The 18,660-nt window shown below is 39.8% G+C and overlaps 1 protein-coding gene across 1 annotated transcript; it reads left to right on the top strand.

The window, feature by feature from the left end:
* The first annotated feature begins 337 nt into the window (after nt 1–337).
* LOC308146551 (sodium- and chloride-dependent GABA transporter 2-like) lies at nt 338–12,880 on the top strand. Its single transcript, XM_080518434.1, has 16 exons — nt 338–393; nt 605–805; nt 1,369–1,503; nt 2,014–2,154; nt 2,336–2,453; nt 3,407–3,454; nt 3,866–3,995; nt 4,715–4,849; nt 6,456–6,559; nt 6,647–6,771; nt 7,510–7,622; nt 7,697–7,834; nt 8,105–8,207; nt 10,707–10,807; nt 11,625–11,774; nt 12,137–12,880. Exons 2-16 carry the CDS (start codon nt 622–624, stop codon nt 12,302–12,304), a joined length of 1,893 nt encoding a protein of 630 aa, XP_080374560.1. The 5' UTR covers nt 338–393; nt 605–621; the 3' UTR covers nt 12,305–12,880.
* Nucleotides 12,881–18,660: the final 5,780 nt, after the last annotated feature.

Here is an 18,660-nt window from a genome sequence, read left to right as displayed (position 1 = left end):
TAAAGTACCTCACTTATTTACATGTTACAAATATGAATGAGACATATATGATATTTTTGTAACTTTTCATGCATGTGAATTATATGTCATACACTGAAATCAAAACAGAACTCATCTTACAGAAAGACAACAGAAACGGCTTAAATCGGGTATAAAAACAGTATACAGTACGTTTTGTGTGTGTGTGTGTGTGTGTGTGTGTGTGTGTGTGTGTGTGTGTGTGTGTGTGTGTGTGTGTGTGTGTGTGTGTGTGTGTGTGTGTGTGTGTGTTATCCTTGAGGACACTCCCCTTGCTTATAGTAAGACTTTACTTCCGTCCAAACCCACCGCAGTCTCTGCAGCCAGCGCGCGCACACACAGACGCACACTTACACTTACACTGAAGACAGACTGGTGAGTCACATTCCTCCAAATCTTCTTCAGAACTAAGAAACAAATAATCCTCTGCACACATTCATAGTTTCATTTTGTCGAAATACAATGATGCACAATAAGCATAACGGATTTTTATGTTAAACTTTTTGTCCAGTGCGCACAGAGTCTCAGGGAATTCAGTTTGAATGTTGCTTTTCTTTTTTTCTTTTTTTCTCTCCACGCAAAATAGTGGAGGAGTGAGAGACCATGACTGAAGAAACAGCCGACAGGGTCCCCGCTGCAGCCTCCGCTCCATATATATCCACTCCTGAGGCTCAACCGAGGGAGAAATGGGCCAACAATATGGAATTCATCCTGTCCGTGGCTGGGGAAATCATTGGCCTTGGAAATATCTGGCGTTTCCCGTATCTATGCTACAGGAATGGAGGAGGTGAGGGGGCCTGAGAAAGGAGGAACTCATCTGTTGCTAAATGCATGCATATTGGAATGGCAATGCATGCATTGTTATCTGCATTTTTAGGTTTGTATGTAATGTGTATATGCATGCATATGTATTTTCCTGAACTATTGTTTTGAAGTCAATCCAGAAGTACTGCTGAGATACCACTGAATCTCTATGTTGAGACTTTTGTCAAAATGTCTACTTGATGACACAACAAAGAAAAAGTTTAACATTCATATTTAGAGAGACCCTGATTTAGAGTAATCAACACAAGGACATAAGGTGAAAAAGAAAAAAAATGCAGCATATTATAATCAACTATAACTTGGCAACTGGCTTAATGCTGTTTGATGTAATTTACTGTATGAAAGGTTGTATTTACTTTCAACATACGCAAACTTTCTTATTCCATCATAAATTCAGAGAAATATGGCCTGAAAATGGATCTATGATATGGTTTATAACTGTGTAAGCATCATCCTTATTTTTTCTTGATTTTATTATCAGTCCTCAGGAGCAACTTATGTGCTTATAATTGTATATATTTTTAGGTGTTTTCCTCGTCGCCTACGTTATATTCCTCATATTCTGTGGCATCCCTGTGTTCTTCCTTGAGACGGCCTTGGGGCAGTACACCAGCGAGGGAGGGGTGACCGCCTGGAGGAAGATATGCCCGATGTTTGAGGGTAAAAAAAACAACAACAACAACTCACTCAGATTTCTGTGGAATTATGTAAGAACCATCTGGATCACGGGGAAAAAGCACATATTTGTCACCCTGCAAATGAACTGCGGCACATGTTTACAGTTCACACACAGAGGAAATGAACAGAGTGCAAAGTTAAATTAGATCGGTAAATTGAATATTGCATTATCTCTGGAGGAAGAACTGCTTCCACAGTACAAGTGATCAGAGCACACTAGCGGTTTTCTTTGTCCACCGCCGTGCTTGTTTTAAACCAATAACAGAGCTGTGCAAATGATGAAGCTATTATGAATCGCATTTTTATGGGAATAAACACTTCAATGATAGTTGACGTCAAAGTGAAATAGATGTGAGTCGACTCGAGCCTTCTATTGCTCCACTCTGGGAACCAGATCTGTACCATTTAATATGTTAGTATTGGCGAACACAGGAACGAGTCAGCAGCCAGAGACGCCCACTGACCATGTGAAAAAAAATACTTTTCTTGCAGGGCTGGGGATTGCGTCCCAAGTGATTGTCACGTATTTGAACATTTACTACATTGTTGTCTTGGCCTGGGCCATCTTTTACCTGTACAACTCCTTCAAAAGTCCGGTGCCCTGGTCCACATGTACCAACTGGTGGAACACTGGTAAGCTCCTCCTCGCAAGTGAAAAACACTGCCTGATTAAACACATCTGTATTTCATTACTTGTGTGCGGATTTCAGATTTTGCAAGCAAGTTCCCCGAGATATTTTTTTTTTTTGTTTCTTCACATTTTGAAGTGTGCAGCATTAATCTCACTGTTGCATTTCCATCCCCAATCCTTTAGACATGTGCTACGATCAGACGAGCATGGATGCAAACCCCCACTTGTTTCAGCCGGGGTCCAACTGGTCCTTCCTGAACAACTTCACCTCAACCGACTATTTAGAAAATGTCACTTACACGTGAGTTACATTGCTTTTGCCATTGTGTACACGTACTGAATGCTCGGGGAGACGTCGCCATCAATCTCAGTTATTCCATTATAGAATTATTTCCATACTTTTTACCTCATGTACTTACATTTGTTACTATGATTGAAACCAAAGGTGTCAGTTGCTGTCTTGGGAATAGAGGTCAGGGGTGTCAAACATAAGCATAATGCAACAGACAGACGTAGTACAAATTTCTTTTTTTTTCTTTTTCTTTTTTACATTTCACTGTATTTTGTACCAGGTTTCATTTAGATTGGCTTCATGTTGTCATTATGTTGAGTCACTATCTGATTTTGTGAACATTAAATGTTTTCCACATGTATAACGACAAAAAGAAAAAAAATTTACGATTCAAATGTTATTATGGCAGTATTGGGTGAAAGATGATATTGAGCTGCATGTGGCCTCTGAATAAAAATCTATACGACACTCCATTTTAGAGCCTCATAGGTTATTTGCTGGTAAAATAAAAAAAAAAAAATGTTCTGTTTGTATACACCAGAAGTGTGAACTAAAATTGGGTTTATATTAAGATTGTAGTTATTTTCCATAGAAATATTTTCGCTTCATGAAAATACAGCCATTTTCATCATGTATACTCTGCATCACAAAAAAGAAGAAAAAAAATGGAAAGTTTAAGTTCAAAGGTTATTATAGCACTATGTAAGCCATATAAAAAAAATTGCATCTGGGCTCAACAAAGTACCATTGGAAAAATGGACTATCAAATGCAGAGTTATTAGAATGATATATATAATAAACAAATAGTTCACAGACAGCATGTTGACTGCACACACTCAAATTGATAACATTATTCACAATCCATTCAAATCATAGCAATACTTTATTGATAATAACACTTAACCATATTAGCAAATATTGGTTGGTTTCAATACCTTTACATATTCCTTTTGTATTTTCAGCGATGGATCGATGCCATATTTGAGTTCGTCGGAGAGGGAGTTCTGGGAGTGAGGAAAACGACACACTCGCACATTCTTTGTCTTGAAATATGATGGCACTTCAAAAGAGTCGTTGTCTTCTTGAAGTTGTCTTCGGGGACATTCTTCGTCAACAGCTCTTAATGATTTTCAGCTTCCCAGAGGTCATTCTCACTCTGAGTGAACATGGTGTTCATGCTGAATATAAAAAGTGACCTAAAGCCCGCTGAGCTGCAATATTGTCTATATTTATGGCTGCTACTCACAACTCAAGTTGGCAGCTGCATAGAAGCAGTATATTTGACTTCTTTCTTGTGATTTCCACAGGAAACTTTTAATAATGTATTGTTTCATGTCCCACCTACTGTTCTATCAATCCCTTTTATTGTATTTGCAGAAGATGTCTGAATGAATGTCTTCTCTTATGCGTCCTCACAACAGTTTTCGTGTGATGAGAATGACGAATGAAATGTCTTTGGTTAAAATACACTGGGATCTGGCTCTGTGTCTCCTGGCTGCCTGGGTTGTATGTTACTTCTGCATCTGGAAGGGGATCAAAACCACCGGAAAGGTGAGTTCTACCTCAGCAGGGCATCATGCCGTAGTGTAGCAGGTCAGCTGTGCTCACCAATTTCCCTGAACTGATGACTGATAAAGATGACTGCTAACGTAATTTCTTCTATTGGAGACAAGTCAGAGACACAGGTATCTTAGAAATTCACATATGATTTCTCATATTTAATGCAAATCTTTAAATTGCTCATTATTCCTAAATTCTCCAAATGTTTCTTGCATACTATAGAAATGTGCTGTTTGTGTGCTTTAAACAGCATTCTACATTATTTTTTACACACACATAACTTGCTTCCCTCAAATCCTAAATTGGCATCAATTCAACCCTGAAAAATTTCCCCCCAAAACATAGTTTTATCTTAAATTGAACTTGTTTTTTCTGGGGATTTCAGTTTGCTCGATGCTCTTGCACCTCTCATTTTGAACTGCTTGTAGAGTTTGTTGTTTTCACTTGGTTGCTTTGTTTTGCTATTGACTATTTTTCAGTCAACAAGATGCCAACACATCTGCATGTTACCTACCTGTGAACAAAAACAGCAGTAAACACAGTAAAACAGCTGCTGATTTGCATATTGGAACATTTAGTGGCTGAAGAACTATTTTGGTTTGTGTTTTTTTTTTTTCCCCAGCAAGCAGTGGCGAAGATCCGGTCTGTGTTCGTACACTGGGTGTGCCATTTGAAATCACTGTATCATGATGCAGTTAATGTGTTCATAGGTGGTGTACTTCACTGCGACTTTCCCTTACCTGATGCTCTTCATCCTCTTCATCCGTGGAGTGACGCTCCCGGGAGCTGCGGAAGGCCTGAGATATTACCTCCAACCTGACTTGAGCAAGCTTGCTGAACCAGGAGTGAGTGAATTATTTGTCTTTTTTTGTAGTTTTGAACCACATGCAGGCCGAGTACACGCCTCTGTATTTGTCAATACAACCCCCTCTCTGTTCAATTCTTTTTCTGCACTAACAGGATGAACGCTCACCCTGTTATCGTTCCCCCCCCCCCCTTCTTTTTTTTGTTCCCCTTGACTCTTGTTTCCGGTCTCAAGCCAGAGTCTTCACAAGAGAAGCAAACCAAAATCCCACTCAGTTTGATAAAGTAATCCTCCCCCTTGAGCATGAAACACCATCATCACACAGAGGACGTCAAACACAATTGCAGGGTATATTTATCTTATGTGGCCTTTTTTGACTTCCGTATCGTGTGTCGTGTTAACAGCTTCTGCTGTTACATTCTTGTTCGTCGGTTGTTTTTATCATTAGAAACTGAAAATATTGTTTTCTTTACTTCACCATGAAAGTGTTCCTTCATCTTCCACCTCCCGCCGCTTCGCCCTCTTCCTTCACAGCAGGATGCAAACGTCACACGTCAACGGTTATCACCGGAGGGTTAACTGGAGGGTGTTTGTGTTGGGGTACGAGTGTACGGGGCTGCTTCCTCTTCTCATGTACACATCTGTATGTATCTGTTTGCATAGATTAATACGTCTGCTTTGGAGCCTCCTCATATTTGCTTTTCTGTTTAATCCCTGCTGGTTTGTTTTGACACGACTCTGGCGTTGCAATCTCATTCTGATGGACCCTGCAACCCGACTTAATGATCTTATCTCCTCACATCGGTCTGACTCGTATAAGCGCTCTTCTATCTCGGGAGTCTTGTAATGCAAGGGAAAAAATTCTGCGCGATTGTTACTGAAGGCACTTGAAAGCGCACACGGCTGATAGGAAAGAATTATGCAATGCCAGATGCTCTCAGATCTGCGGGAAAAAAAATGTGGTTTGTGAATCTTGCCTCAGCAATGCGAGAGTCTGTTTTTGCTTCAGCTGCACAGGAAATCGCAATTGAGTGCTGGATTGCATCTGGAGTATGTTTCATTGAGTGAATGCGCCTCCTTTTGTGACCGTGTGTCAGTGTGCGTGTGATCATGTCTGTGCGGAGTGACCGCGAGGCGACTTCAAAATAAACGCATGCCTTCAGAGACACAACAGTTGCCTCTTTGTCTGGGCTAACATGTGAAGATTCTTGCCAAAAAGCTCAAGCTTCCATCTCTGACCCGGGTGCTGGGAATATGTGGAGCCCGCCGTGGGGCCAGAGTAAAGGGGGGTTGGGGGGGGGGACTGTATATTGCCTTGGAGCTGTGCCAAGCCTTCAACTTGAGAGGCTTAGACTGAGTTGTGGGGCGAGTAATGTTAACCAGATGGCGCGAGGACGAGGCGCTTGTAAACGAGCAAGCCTGCAAACAAACCTCCCAACAACTCCAGATGTGAACGAAAACGAGGAAGTCCAAAAACTACGATCGCGTTGTGTCAACACACAAAGAGACGTTGCATCTGCATGCTTTGTCTCAACTCGTAAGACCTCCTGATGTTTTGGGTTTTTTTCCCCACAAAAGATGTTATTGAGAACAGCTGTTCTAGACCATTGATGATTAAAGGTGTAACCTTTTTTCTTTCCCCTCAGGTGTGGTGCGATGCAGGGACTCAGGTCTTCTTCTCCTACGCCGTGTGTCAGGGGGTCCTGACGGCTTTGGGGAGCTACAACAAATACAACAACAACTGCTACAGGTCGGTGCCTTCCTATTCAAAAAGTAATTTTTTATTTTTTTTGCATTTGTGTCCTCTGCAACACTTTCTCTCCTTGTTGTGTTGCAGGGACTGCTTAGCACTGTGTTGCCTGAACAGTGCCACCAGTATATTTGCAGGCTTTGTTGTCTTCTCAGTGATGGGGTTCACGGCGTATCGTCTTACTATCCCTATAGAAGAAATTATGAGCTCTGGTGGGTCAATAGCACAATTTTTTTCCCTTGATATGACAGCTTTATGTTTTACACTTTGTCCTTTGGGATTTGAGACTGGTCACTGTGAGCATCAGCTGCAGCCCCTCATGACCCTGAGTTAGATAAAGCAAAATAGAAAATGAGTGAATGAATGATTGCAGGAACAACTTATCAACAATCTTATCTTAACAATCTATTAACAATTGTTTTATGCATCAAGGCCTCAAAACTCCCTTTGTCCACAAGATGGCATCTTATGTTTAGAATTGGCTGAAGGCTTGTACTTGTACAGTGACTGTAAACAATAGTATTACAAAGACATGAATAACAATTCTGGTCTTCTAAAGTCTAGAATCGTTTCTTATTTTTATTGATATCGGCTTTTCTTGTCATTCACACTTTAAATGTGTCTGTTGATCGCAATCCCTGCTTCAGACACACTAAATGATGTATCTTTGTGGGAAAACACAAAGATACATCGTTTAGAACAAAGTTTAAAGTTTTTAGAACAAAGTTTAAAGTCCTCAGTGTTTTTTGAAGCTTTGCTTTCAGAGTTCGGGGTTGAGATGACTCAGAGTCTTTGGAATGAATCTGGGTCAGATTTATAACACATTTAAGTTTAACTCTTCGTGTGTCTGTTTTCCACTTGAGATGCTGGATTCTGGATACAACCTAGAAGAAATATCCGCTTTGAATCCTTGTTGACTGTGGTGTTGAAAACACAATCCTTTGCCACAGGTCCCGGTTTAGCCTTTATGGCCTACCCTAAGGCTCTGTCATTGCTTCCTGGTTCGTCGTTCTGGTCTGTGCTCTTCTTCTTCATGCTGCTTTTACTGGGCCTGGACACTCAGGTTTGTATGGAAAATGCAGGAGATGCACCACATCAAAATTCTGAATAAGCTAATGTTTATTAATGTTGTCACAGTTTGTGTGCGTGGAAAGCCTGGCCACCGCCATCACAGACCGGTTCCCCCACCAGCTGAGGAGGCCCCGGGCGAGAGAGATTCTGGTCCTGGTCATTGCTGTTATTTGCTTCCTGCTTGGGCTGCCATTCGTTTCTGAGGCAAGCTGCATCAGCACTCATTGTTCAAATAAGTTCATTATGCACTATTCATGGCAAAGTCAACCTTTAAAAACTCTATTCTCATAACATTCTACATATTCTCTGTAGTCAGTGTTTCCTTTATGAATGCAATTTCAATGTCCTGCAAAACTGTGAGTGACAGAAACTGCAGGAATTAGATGACTGCATTACAAACAAAACAACAGTTTCTCAGCTGTTCTGATTGCTGTGTTTCTGCTTTTGTTCCATGTTTTCCCGTTTTATATTCAGGGTGGGTTAGTCCTCTTCTCTCTGGTTGACAATTATGGCGTCAGTGGAATCGTTCTCCTCATCATCGCTTGTTTTGAGACCGTTGTGATTGGCTGGGTGTACGGTAAGTCACTGACTCCCTTTAAGGTTTTGATGCAGTATTTCATCTATTTATTCACTTTGTTGCCACTTCGACAAGTGATGCAGCTTCTCAGGTTTCGTTAAATTCACTAAATTAGCTCAAAATGAGCACGATGGTAGTTATCTACATGAAATATAAACTAAATATGATTTGGCTGTGGTTAGTTTCACTCCCTCTGTTGAATCCTTTTTATCGCAGGAGGGGATAGAATCTATCTTCAGTGATTAAAGGCAATTCGCCAACAGCCTGGATTAAACACATTCAATAAATGTTCTCCAAAACTATTGAGTACTTTGGACTCTAACCTCACTCCTACACTTTACATTTTAATAGGTGCCGTTCGTCAAGTGTTTTTTCATTCTGATATATTATTTTTAAGGGCTGTCAAGATAACAAACAAAAAACAATCATAAGAGGGATACAGTTGAAAGGCTTGGCGAGTCTTTATTTACACCCTTCAACTGTTACACAACCTGGTTTACTACTTATTATATAACACTACTTTTGCATTACATTCGGATGTAATGATGATTTAAGTTGTACGTATATCTTTTTTTCCTTGACTTTATCTTGTTGAATGTTAATAGGAAGAAGGCATGCTGGAAAAGAATTTTTGTTTTTGTTTTTTTAATCATTCCGCTATGTGGGTGGTGGTAGTAATTGTCTCACCCAGCTTTCTTAAAAACATGTTTTTCTGGGTTGGTAGCAGAGATCACTAAAGCCTGAGACTGTCTTCTCTCAGGTTGTGAGGAGAAGTAATCAATACAACATTTTTCCAAAAAATCTCAAACAGACCTGGGAATCTGCTCATTGCTATGATTTGGGTTTTTTTTAAGGCTCCTGGTTTTGTCCTGTTGGTGAGAGTTTGTGTGTCTGCGAGCATTTGAAATCGCTGTAATGTTTTGGCAACTGAGAGATCAGAGGGAATGTCTGCAGCCTATGTTGCAGGCAATCTGGGAGAACCCAAAAAGGTTTGAAATCACACATCTGTTTTGAAGATGTTGTTTTCAACACACTTGGCATTTAGGTTTTCCTACTATTTCCTACTATTGGAATATGACTATCAGCGTCATTTGCAAGAAATAAGATGATGTACTGTATTCCGTTTGAGGATGAAGGTCAGTGAAGGTCAGAGCATGTGCTTGGTCATGAGGATTGGGACTCCACCTGCTGCCAGAAATAGGAAATAGCAATAATAAAAAAAGAAAGACGGGGCTTCAAGTGCATTTTCCAAATATTGTTTACATGCTCAATTTTCTGTTTCTACCCCCCTCACCCCCAGCTCACTTTCTTCTGCCACCGTATTAAATGAATCTTCAGAGCTTTCATCACTTCCTACACCTTCATTATCAAGAGCATTACTGGATAAATGAGATCGTGTGGGTGGAGAATTCCTCCGTTCTCACAGACTTCTCTTTCACTAAGCTTGCAACTCTCTGAGCATCTTTACTGTACAGATGCAGGCTATTTCTAGTAATGGAGTATCACTTGCATATATATTGCATGGTCCTTAGAGATGATCCCAAAAATCCTCTTCACTGCATATTTGATCAATTTCTGTGTGAAGTACACTTCCAATTTCTTAAGTATGGCATCTTTGGGGTCCTGCACGGTAAAAGGTTAGAGATGGAGACGTGGCTCTGTTTCTTTTCCCTACAGTGAGAATTTGTTTTGCTTCTCTGGCTCTTTGGAGCTGTTTTCAGTTTTCAGTTACTTCCTCACCTTCATTGGAACAAAATCATGCAAGTCCTTTCAAAGCGGTCATTTGTGGGGCTGCGTCTGCTTTCCCAGATAAATGTGGCAGTTTGCAAAATTCAATGTGGACGTTTGTCTTTCCTGCAGGTTGTGTAATTTTTTGAGTGACTCTCCTTTTTGTAACAGCCCAAGGCTTCAGCTCCAGTTTTCTTCATCTCCTCTGCTTCTCATTTGCCCACATTACATTACAACACCCAATTTCCTGTGTGTTTTCTAAGGGCTGTTGTTGTTTTTAATTAACACAAGTTCATGTCCACCAACAGGGATAAAACTATCACTTATTAACATATAAATATAAACATATTTATCACAGATTAAATATGGCGTGCCACAATGATCCATTTTAAGTCTCTTTCTTATTTTTATCAATCATTTTGCTATTTTATCAGTCAACTTTTCCTATCTCAGGTGCAGCTGACAACAATTTTTGTCTTTTGCAATTTTGTCAATTCTAAGTTGATCTATGGTGTAGTTTAGGTGATGCTGCTTGTGGTTCTTTTATCCTTTGTTATTTTCTTTCAGTTTTCATTCAGATAATGTTTATCATTGAGGAGGATTTCATATAAGCCCCTGGGGCTTTTTTCTTCTCCTGCACAGTTATTTTTCATCTTCTTTAAATTCTGTAGTATAATTCTTATTTTGTGCTAATAAAGACAAATGAAAGTAGACGCAGATGCAGATTTTTGTTTGACTGATCGGTGCCTGCTGTTCCCTTGGTGCTTGCAGGTGCGGACCGTTTCTTAGACAACATTGAGGACATGATCGGATACCGTCCATTCCCTGTGATGAAGTACTGCTGGTTGTTTGTGACGCCGCTCATCTGCATGGTGAGTTTTTCACACTCGGGCCACATCTCACTTATCTAATTTATTTATTTACCTGACACCTACGTTTCACTTTCATGCCGCTCTCCGATTTAATGCAAATATATTCATTTGAATTCATTAGCTTCTGATATATGAGAAGTATATTTAATTTCAGCTCGTTATGGTTTCATAACGGATGAGTACATACTATATGAGAGTGCTGCCTGGACTTGAAATGTGAATTTGTGTTGTCAAATGCTCTGCGATGTCGATATGATCAGTAGGAAAAATGGAAAATATACAAGTGTTTTTATTCACTTGGGGCACTTTTCCTCATCATAGCAAATTATTTTATGAAATCGAAGTGAAATGTGCTGCACATTGTTTGGAAATCCAGAGAGAATTCTCTTTTGAGCCTGCTATTCCTCGGGATTACATGTAGCTCGCTTCACTACCGAGTTCCAGCTCATGCTTTCTTCAGATTTGGGTTCACAGTCACACCTTTTAAAACACTGGTTTTTGCTGCAACATGCCGTTGTCTTTAGCTTGTAAACGCCCCTCCTGTTCACTGCCTGCATAACGCTGCACAGGAATTAGTTGGTATAAATCCTATGTAACCGCACAGACAGATACGTCGGCAAGTCGCTGAAATTACAGCTTGAAAAAAAAACATCCATCCATCCATCTAACCTGCAAATTCCAAACAGAAAGGCCCATGACCTTCTAACTGTGAGACGAACCACCACCCCGCCGTGCAGCAGCCTTACACTCACATATATATACACACACACATTGTTTTTTGTTTTTTCTTATTTGACTTTTTTCCCTTCTTCTCTAGTGTATTGCTCAGTACTCCCTGGCTGGACCAGCCAGTCCCATCATGGTGAACGGTTACATACCTGGCTATTGGGCCCAGGTACTGGGCTTCATACTTATTAGCCTTCCACTCATATGCATCCCAGTATTCATTCTGGTCGCTCTGCATAGGGTAAGTAAACTCTTCTACTTGATCATTCTTGTAGGTCTAAGGTTAGGCAATAGGGCAGAGGTGAGCATTCCTGGTCCTGGAGTGTTGTCGTCCTGCATGTTTTGTATCATCATGAAGCTGCAGGAAGCCTGATGACAGGCCACTCATTGCAATCAGGTCTGGTTAAGCAGAGACACATTGAAACCGTGCAGGACTGTGGCCCTCCAGGACCAGGAGTTATGCAATTAGCAGCTATGGATGGGTTTAGAGTAAGTCTGTCAGACATGCATGTAAGTATTGCAGCATGCATGTGTGTGTTGGAAGATCTAATACATATAAAAAAAAAAAAAAAAAAGTAAGATGTTTTTTCCCACAATTCTCAGAATGTTAATGAGATGACCAGACCCTCCAGTGACTTGCGTCAGGCTCAACCCCACAAACCGCTGCTCACACTGTGTGGATACGTCATCTTCAAGGCTCAGGTGCAGTCAAAGAGGAGTGTGGAGGAAACAAATGAAAAGATGACGATGGATGAACTCAGCAAAGTTTGATATTTGCTACTCCTTCACTTAAATAAAAACCCCAAAAAAATCAGATATAACATTTTATATTGTTGTATACATTTGTTTTAACCTTTGTGGATGTTTTGTTTTTGCATATAAATACTAATGTAAAAGGTCTGCACCTGTATATTGCACGTTTACTTGTTAGTCTGTCATCTTGCAGAAAGTTACAGACCTAAAAATATAAGCACTTCATTATTTTTTTTTAAAGGAGCTTAAAAGGAGTTTGATCCACACACGAAACTCGCAATTGATTAAATTGTATATAAACGTTAATCTTCATGTTCGCCTAAAATTGGTACGTAAAACCACATATTATGTACTCTATATCTTTTGTATTCTTTTTCAAATAAAACTGGTTCCTATGTTATCCACAGTCAACTGGCTTCACTTTAGGCAAAAAAACAACAAAACAACACTTTTATCACATGTGGAATATGACTTTTAAAGGCCTCTTAAAATCATTATTATTCTGTCTAAAAAGCTTTAAAGTCTTGTTCTTATATCTTGTCCGGTCCAAAGTGATCCACCATATACTTTTCAGTAAAATGTCAATATGTTAAACATCCTGGTGCAATGTGTCTTTTCGATTCCACCCTTATTGATTTCTGACCAGAGGGTAAACATTAAGTACAAGTCAATACAAGCATCCGTCCAATAAATTAAACTCGTTTTATTTGCATTGCAAAAATTTAAAACCAAGAAAACAATTCTAAGAATTCTGTTTCTTTCTACATTTTTATGTGGCGTAAAAATGAACTTTGATGTGTGTTTTGTAAACGGCTCTGTGGATGTGTTAGCGCGCTGGATGCGTGGGGATTGGTGAACATGAACTTGCTCCATCATAACGCCTGGCTCAGTCATCTGTGTGATCCAAACCGGCATTCAATTAACAAATCCGGCCAGTTGCCTCCCACCTCTCGTCACTCTCAATTCCCCCGCTTTGTCCCCTCGGAAAAAATATGACTATTAGTTCTGAGCTCAGTCCGGACCCGAAAACAGGTGGGTCAGAGTTTTGATGTGAATTTGACATCGATCAGGCTATTAAAATCAACAACGGGAGCCTTGTAAAGCGCAAATCGCCGTTTAATGTTGATGTGATGAGAACAGCTGTAGTAATATGTTAAGGTCATGCTCCCATTTTGTATATTGATGGCTCAGTGCCGAGATTAGAAGCTGAACGTTGCCCGGGGCTGCATATAGAACCATTGGCTTGCAAGAGGTGCAGCACTTATAATTAGACCATCTACCCAAAAGCTTTTCCATAACCAGCCGCTGCCGTACTGCAGCAGATAACCTAAGTTGTTGTAATGGAAAACACCAACCCTTGGCATGGGGACCCACAACAGGATAGATCAACATGTATAAATACAGAATACAAGAAGGTAAAAAAATCGAGGTCAGTGTGGCACAAAAATATGTAATGGAAAATTATATAAAAACTCGGTGCACTTCAAACATGTTTTTTTTTCTTCAGATTACCAGAAAAAAAAACCCATATGTGCACAGGGAGAACATGCAAACCAAAGAGAAAACCTGTGAGGAAAGAGTGCTAACCGCTACTCCACAGTCCAGTCGAGCCCAGGGGACGACCTTGCCTTTTCTATTAAAAGTAAAAAATTGCCTCACCGTAGCATCTCAGGAAATTCTAAGTGGACGATAATGAATGGACTCCTCAGTTCGAATGCAACAATTGATCGATATTCTAACAATGGCTGGCTAAAATAAAAGCAAGGAAAGCAAATATATCCTTGCTATTTGTCCTTCATTTTAGTCCAGCGACATAAAAACAAAGGTAGGTTTCATTCACAAGCTTCCAGCTTGTTTTTCAAGTGTTTGGTTGGTTTTCACTGAGGGTATGTTGGGATTCTAAGGCTTAACAGATGGTTGATTGCTTTTCCCCAGTTTACTTGGGATCATTCACTCCGTCAATATCCTCCTCACTGTCTCTCCGTTAGTATCCATGACAATGCGCTGAAACATCCAGTATCAAATATCCAGATTTGGGTCCCTTTCAAAAAAAGCATTTTAAAATAGATTGTAAATCAATTTTTTGAAACAACTGTATGATTCAGTTTAGTTTTTTGTTTGTCATCACAAATTGTGTTCTTAAAAACATCTAAAAAGTGTATAAAAAAAAAAGAGTTACAGTGATTGATGTCATGACCAGATTAGTTAACTTGTTCATCGCCTTTTTTTTTTTTAATGAACATAACCAAAGGAGTCATGCTAATTCTTCAGATTAAAAAAAAAAAAAAAATTCTTATAGTAGCATAAAGATTATTGTGTTTCGCTGTTCTGCCTCTGCAAATCATCTTCTATTACCAGATGTTGCGTATAATTGATGAAAATGTAACAAAACCTTGAAAATCAAGACAGAAAATGAATCAAAGGGGGTTTTCAAAATACACCCAATAAGGGTTGTTGGATATTTATTCTCTGACCATTCTGTTAATGAAGCAGTTCCCACATTTTGTATGTGCAATACCACGTTGATATACAAACAAAACTTAATTAGGTCAGGCTCATTGAATTATACAGTGATGCTCACTGATGTAGAGGTATATGGGACTAAAGCGCATTGAAAGACTTTTGGTTGAAAAAAACAAAAAACTATATATATATTAGGGGGTTGGGAACATTTTTTCTGGCACAGATCGACTATCAAAGTAACTTTTCCTGTCTATTAGTGTATTTAACATAGAAAATGACCAATGAAAATGAAGTTATTCTTTTTTACTCAATGACATCTTCTGTCAACCCGCTTCACTCGGTGCTGCGTTTATAGTCGTTCCGAGTTGCCTATTTGTCTCCATCAATATTTATTGATGGTGTTGATCGTCTTCAGCAACAATTCCCACCGGCTGAGAGAAAAGCAAAGCGTCATGACCTTATTGTTTTTAAGACGAAGGAAACACAGAACGCCACGCTGTAATGGATTCCAAAATCCTTCCATATAACGGACTGTAATTCTGCTTGATAGCTTCTTCCAGGACCTTTATGGTTGGCAGTGCCTCGCCGTAATTCGTTTTAGGATGCTTAAAGGACAATGACTTTGGATGTGGCAAGGTCACGAGGATCTGAGACAAAGATGCAAAGATGAAGGAGGAGTAAAGGAAAAATGCGGATGCCCTGTGTCACTTCTTTTCCAGTTGTCCTTTCAATGATGAAACCGGCATCTTTTTCTGTGTCTTAAAAGTCATTACCACGTTCCTCCGTATCTTTTCATCTCATTCTCCTCTTATCTACCCGGGCAACGCCTGCAACATATCAGCTTTACCCATTTTTTTTTAATCTTGCCATCTTTTCACCCTGCCTCCAAACTCATATCTATACCTTTTTCAACTCATTCTTCACTGAGATTTCTCTGCCCCCCCCCCCCCCCCCCCCATTCCCTCTCCTTTCATCTCTTCACTCTTTCCCTCTCATTAACGCAATCATGCTCCCTCTGATGTGCACCTCGCCCCATGTTTGTCCTTAACCTGTGGAAATTTATGCGGCATCCATCATCCTGCTGGATGAAAATGTTGGTGATATTAGTCTCCTATCTGCGCGCATGCCGATCGCCCCTGGGTGTTCCTTGCTTTATAATAACCTCCGCATTGATTCAGAGGCCGCGACACGTGCTGAGAATTAAAGGGCGCCCGCGAGGATGCCCCAAAAACAGACTTTTCCAACAACACCCCCACCACCCACACACACACACACACACACAAAAAAACCTCTTCAAATTCCTGTGATGGAGATTATTGGGGAGTTGTGTCACGGTGCCGGTGTTTTGATTTGCATTTTGCCTTGCCTGCTTTTTCACCAGTTCTCCCCTTGTGTTTCATGTCTTTTCGTGTTTATATTCATCCAGCTCTTTACTCCCTTCTCAGTATATGAGCTTCATCTGTTCAGTCCTGCTGTGTTTCCTCCTCTTATGTCTTTGTTGGAGCTCATTCTGTTTTCTGATTTGGTCCTGGAGTGACCCCGGTCACCGCTTCTCACTGCTCCTGTGACTTTACATGACTTCATTGTCTCTTGAAGACTTCTATTTCTGGATTTACCATCATTTTTGTATATTCAGCTGCTTTGTTTTTACAGCAAATCATTCTAACTTGACTTGTAGGATTGTAAATATGTAAATACTAACTTATTTACATCCAGTATTCAAATCCTGGGCCTCTCTATTCAAGGTCAAGACTTAATACGTACATCTGCATCTTTAATCCTTTGGTTGTAGTAATCAAGGAAAGACTGATCCGTAGTCGTTTGTTTGTTTTTGGAAATGGAAATGGGATGTTGTAATGTTTTGGTCAAGTTCTCATCTAAAAATGGAACATTTATTTTGAAAGAGTTACAATAAAATCACCATGCCTGCCCCCCCCCCCCCTCCTCCTGTGAAATAATGCTCAGGTGCACAAAGGACAAACATAAAAACATAAAAAAAATGAGAAACCATCACAATAAATGTGCAGCACGGCACTGCAGCACTTCATTTACATTAGTGCGATGAAATATATGGTATTTAGAGAACTTTTCATTTTCCCCACTGCACACAGAATGTGTATGAGTTAGGATTTATGAACTGTTTCGCCCCAATTTTTTTATATAGATTTTTTGTCACTACAAGTACTCATTACACAGCGACAGAACCGACACTCATACTTACAAATGTGCTGCTAAAGCTTAGATCCAAACATGCTGACTCAGCAGATTAAAAAATAAAAAAAGATCCCTCCCAGGTAAAGCTGCTGTTATACCAAGCTTATGAAAAGTTCCCAGACTGTAAACATCTTCAAATACACAATATATATTTTTTCATGAGAGTCAGTGAGGTGCACTTCTGCTGGGGAATATCTTTTCCATTTCAGATTACGAAACATTTACATTTTGACTCAGAGTCTGAACTCGTTCTGTCTCAAAAAGGCAGCAAGCATCAGCGCAGGAACTTAATGCTGTGAAGCAGGACTTAAAAAGCAGAATGGCAATATGTAAAATCTTCACTTCTGCCTTTGTTATTCTTCCTCCTACTCCGCTTCAAAGCTCCTTTTGCCTTTTTTGTGTCACTGCAATATTTCCATCTAACATCCTCCAGAGAGTAAACATGATCAAATGTGTCATATTGTGATATAATCATAACAAAGTTTTGTTTTCATGGCATCATGTCTCTGCTCTTTTGCCTCGGTCACCTACATAATTGCTCCCTATTATTCTTGGTGGTGGGGGGGGGGGCTCTGGATTCATAATTATGCTGCATTGATCGAGGGACGCTGTATACAGATTGATGAAAACCAGCTTTGACAACTCCAATCCAGCCAGTTATCATCACTTGGGCCCACATGGACAATAAGCCACGCCAGAGATTGCAGTGAATTTGCTCCTGATAGGAAAGACTCGCCACGGGTGTAATTAAGCTTTTAATATGATTGTAATCTCTCACTTTTGAAACTCTGAGTCTCCAGACGCTCGGTTTTTTTTGAGTGTTCATTAGTCTTTTTAATTGGTCTGTGATTGAAAATCTTCATCTGATATAAAATTTTGGGGGCTACCTGCAGGGAGGAATGAGCATGTTACGTCTCACGTCTAACTTTGTTTATATTAATGAAGTAATTGCATTAAAGCCAGCGGGATTGTTAAAAATACAACACACATTTGTAAAATACGCTATTATTTTACATATCAAAACAAGAGTGGAATTGTTTTTACATTGAGAACATCATCGAATTATGTCAAGGTTAAACAAATAAGTGGAGAACATATCAATATTTAAAAAAACAACCCTACACTATGGCTCTATATTTACAGTGTACGGCAGGAATTCAAACTGCCCCCTATAAATATATGTTTATGAGTTTATTTTCAATAACAGGGATGTAGCGATAACAAAAGAGACATAGCTTCTATAATTCATCAAGCTTCGAACAGTCTATAGTTGTTGGATAAATAATTATTAGAGGTATTTTTAAAGACACATTGAAAGCACTAGCTTAGCTTAGCTTGGTGACAAACACAACAAATATATGTATTCAAATACGTATGTTAAGCTATTTTTGATTAGAGATGAAATTTAAAGAAAGTTTCTGACTAGTTTTAGGCCACTTGAATGTCGATTTGTGCAGGCTGATACTAGCATGGTCACATTTTGTGTTTATACATTAGGGGGGGGCTCTGCCAGCAGCCGTCGAGTTTCATTTTTCCCAAAACTCCATGAGCTCTTTCACTCATCAGGCCCTTCTCTGTTGGGAAATACCATGGTAACTGTACTTCCAAGGGCTGACCTCAGCCACCGCAACAGACACAAACGGCGCGATGCACAAAGTGCACACACACACACACACACACACACACACACACACACA

Source organism: Blennius ocellaris, assembly GCF_963422515.1.
Source record: "Blennius ocellaris genome assembly, chromosome: 22".
Lineage (NCBI taxonomy): Eukaryota > Metazoa > Chordata > Actinopteri > Blenniiformes > Blenniidae > Blennius > Blennius ocellaris.
This window is presented reverse-complemented; position numbering and strand designations above follow the sequence as displayed.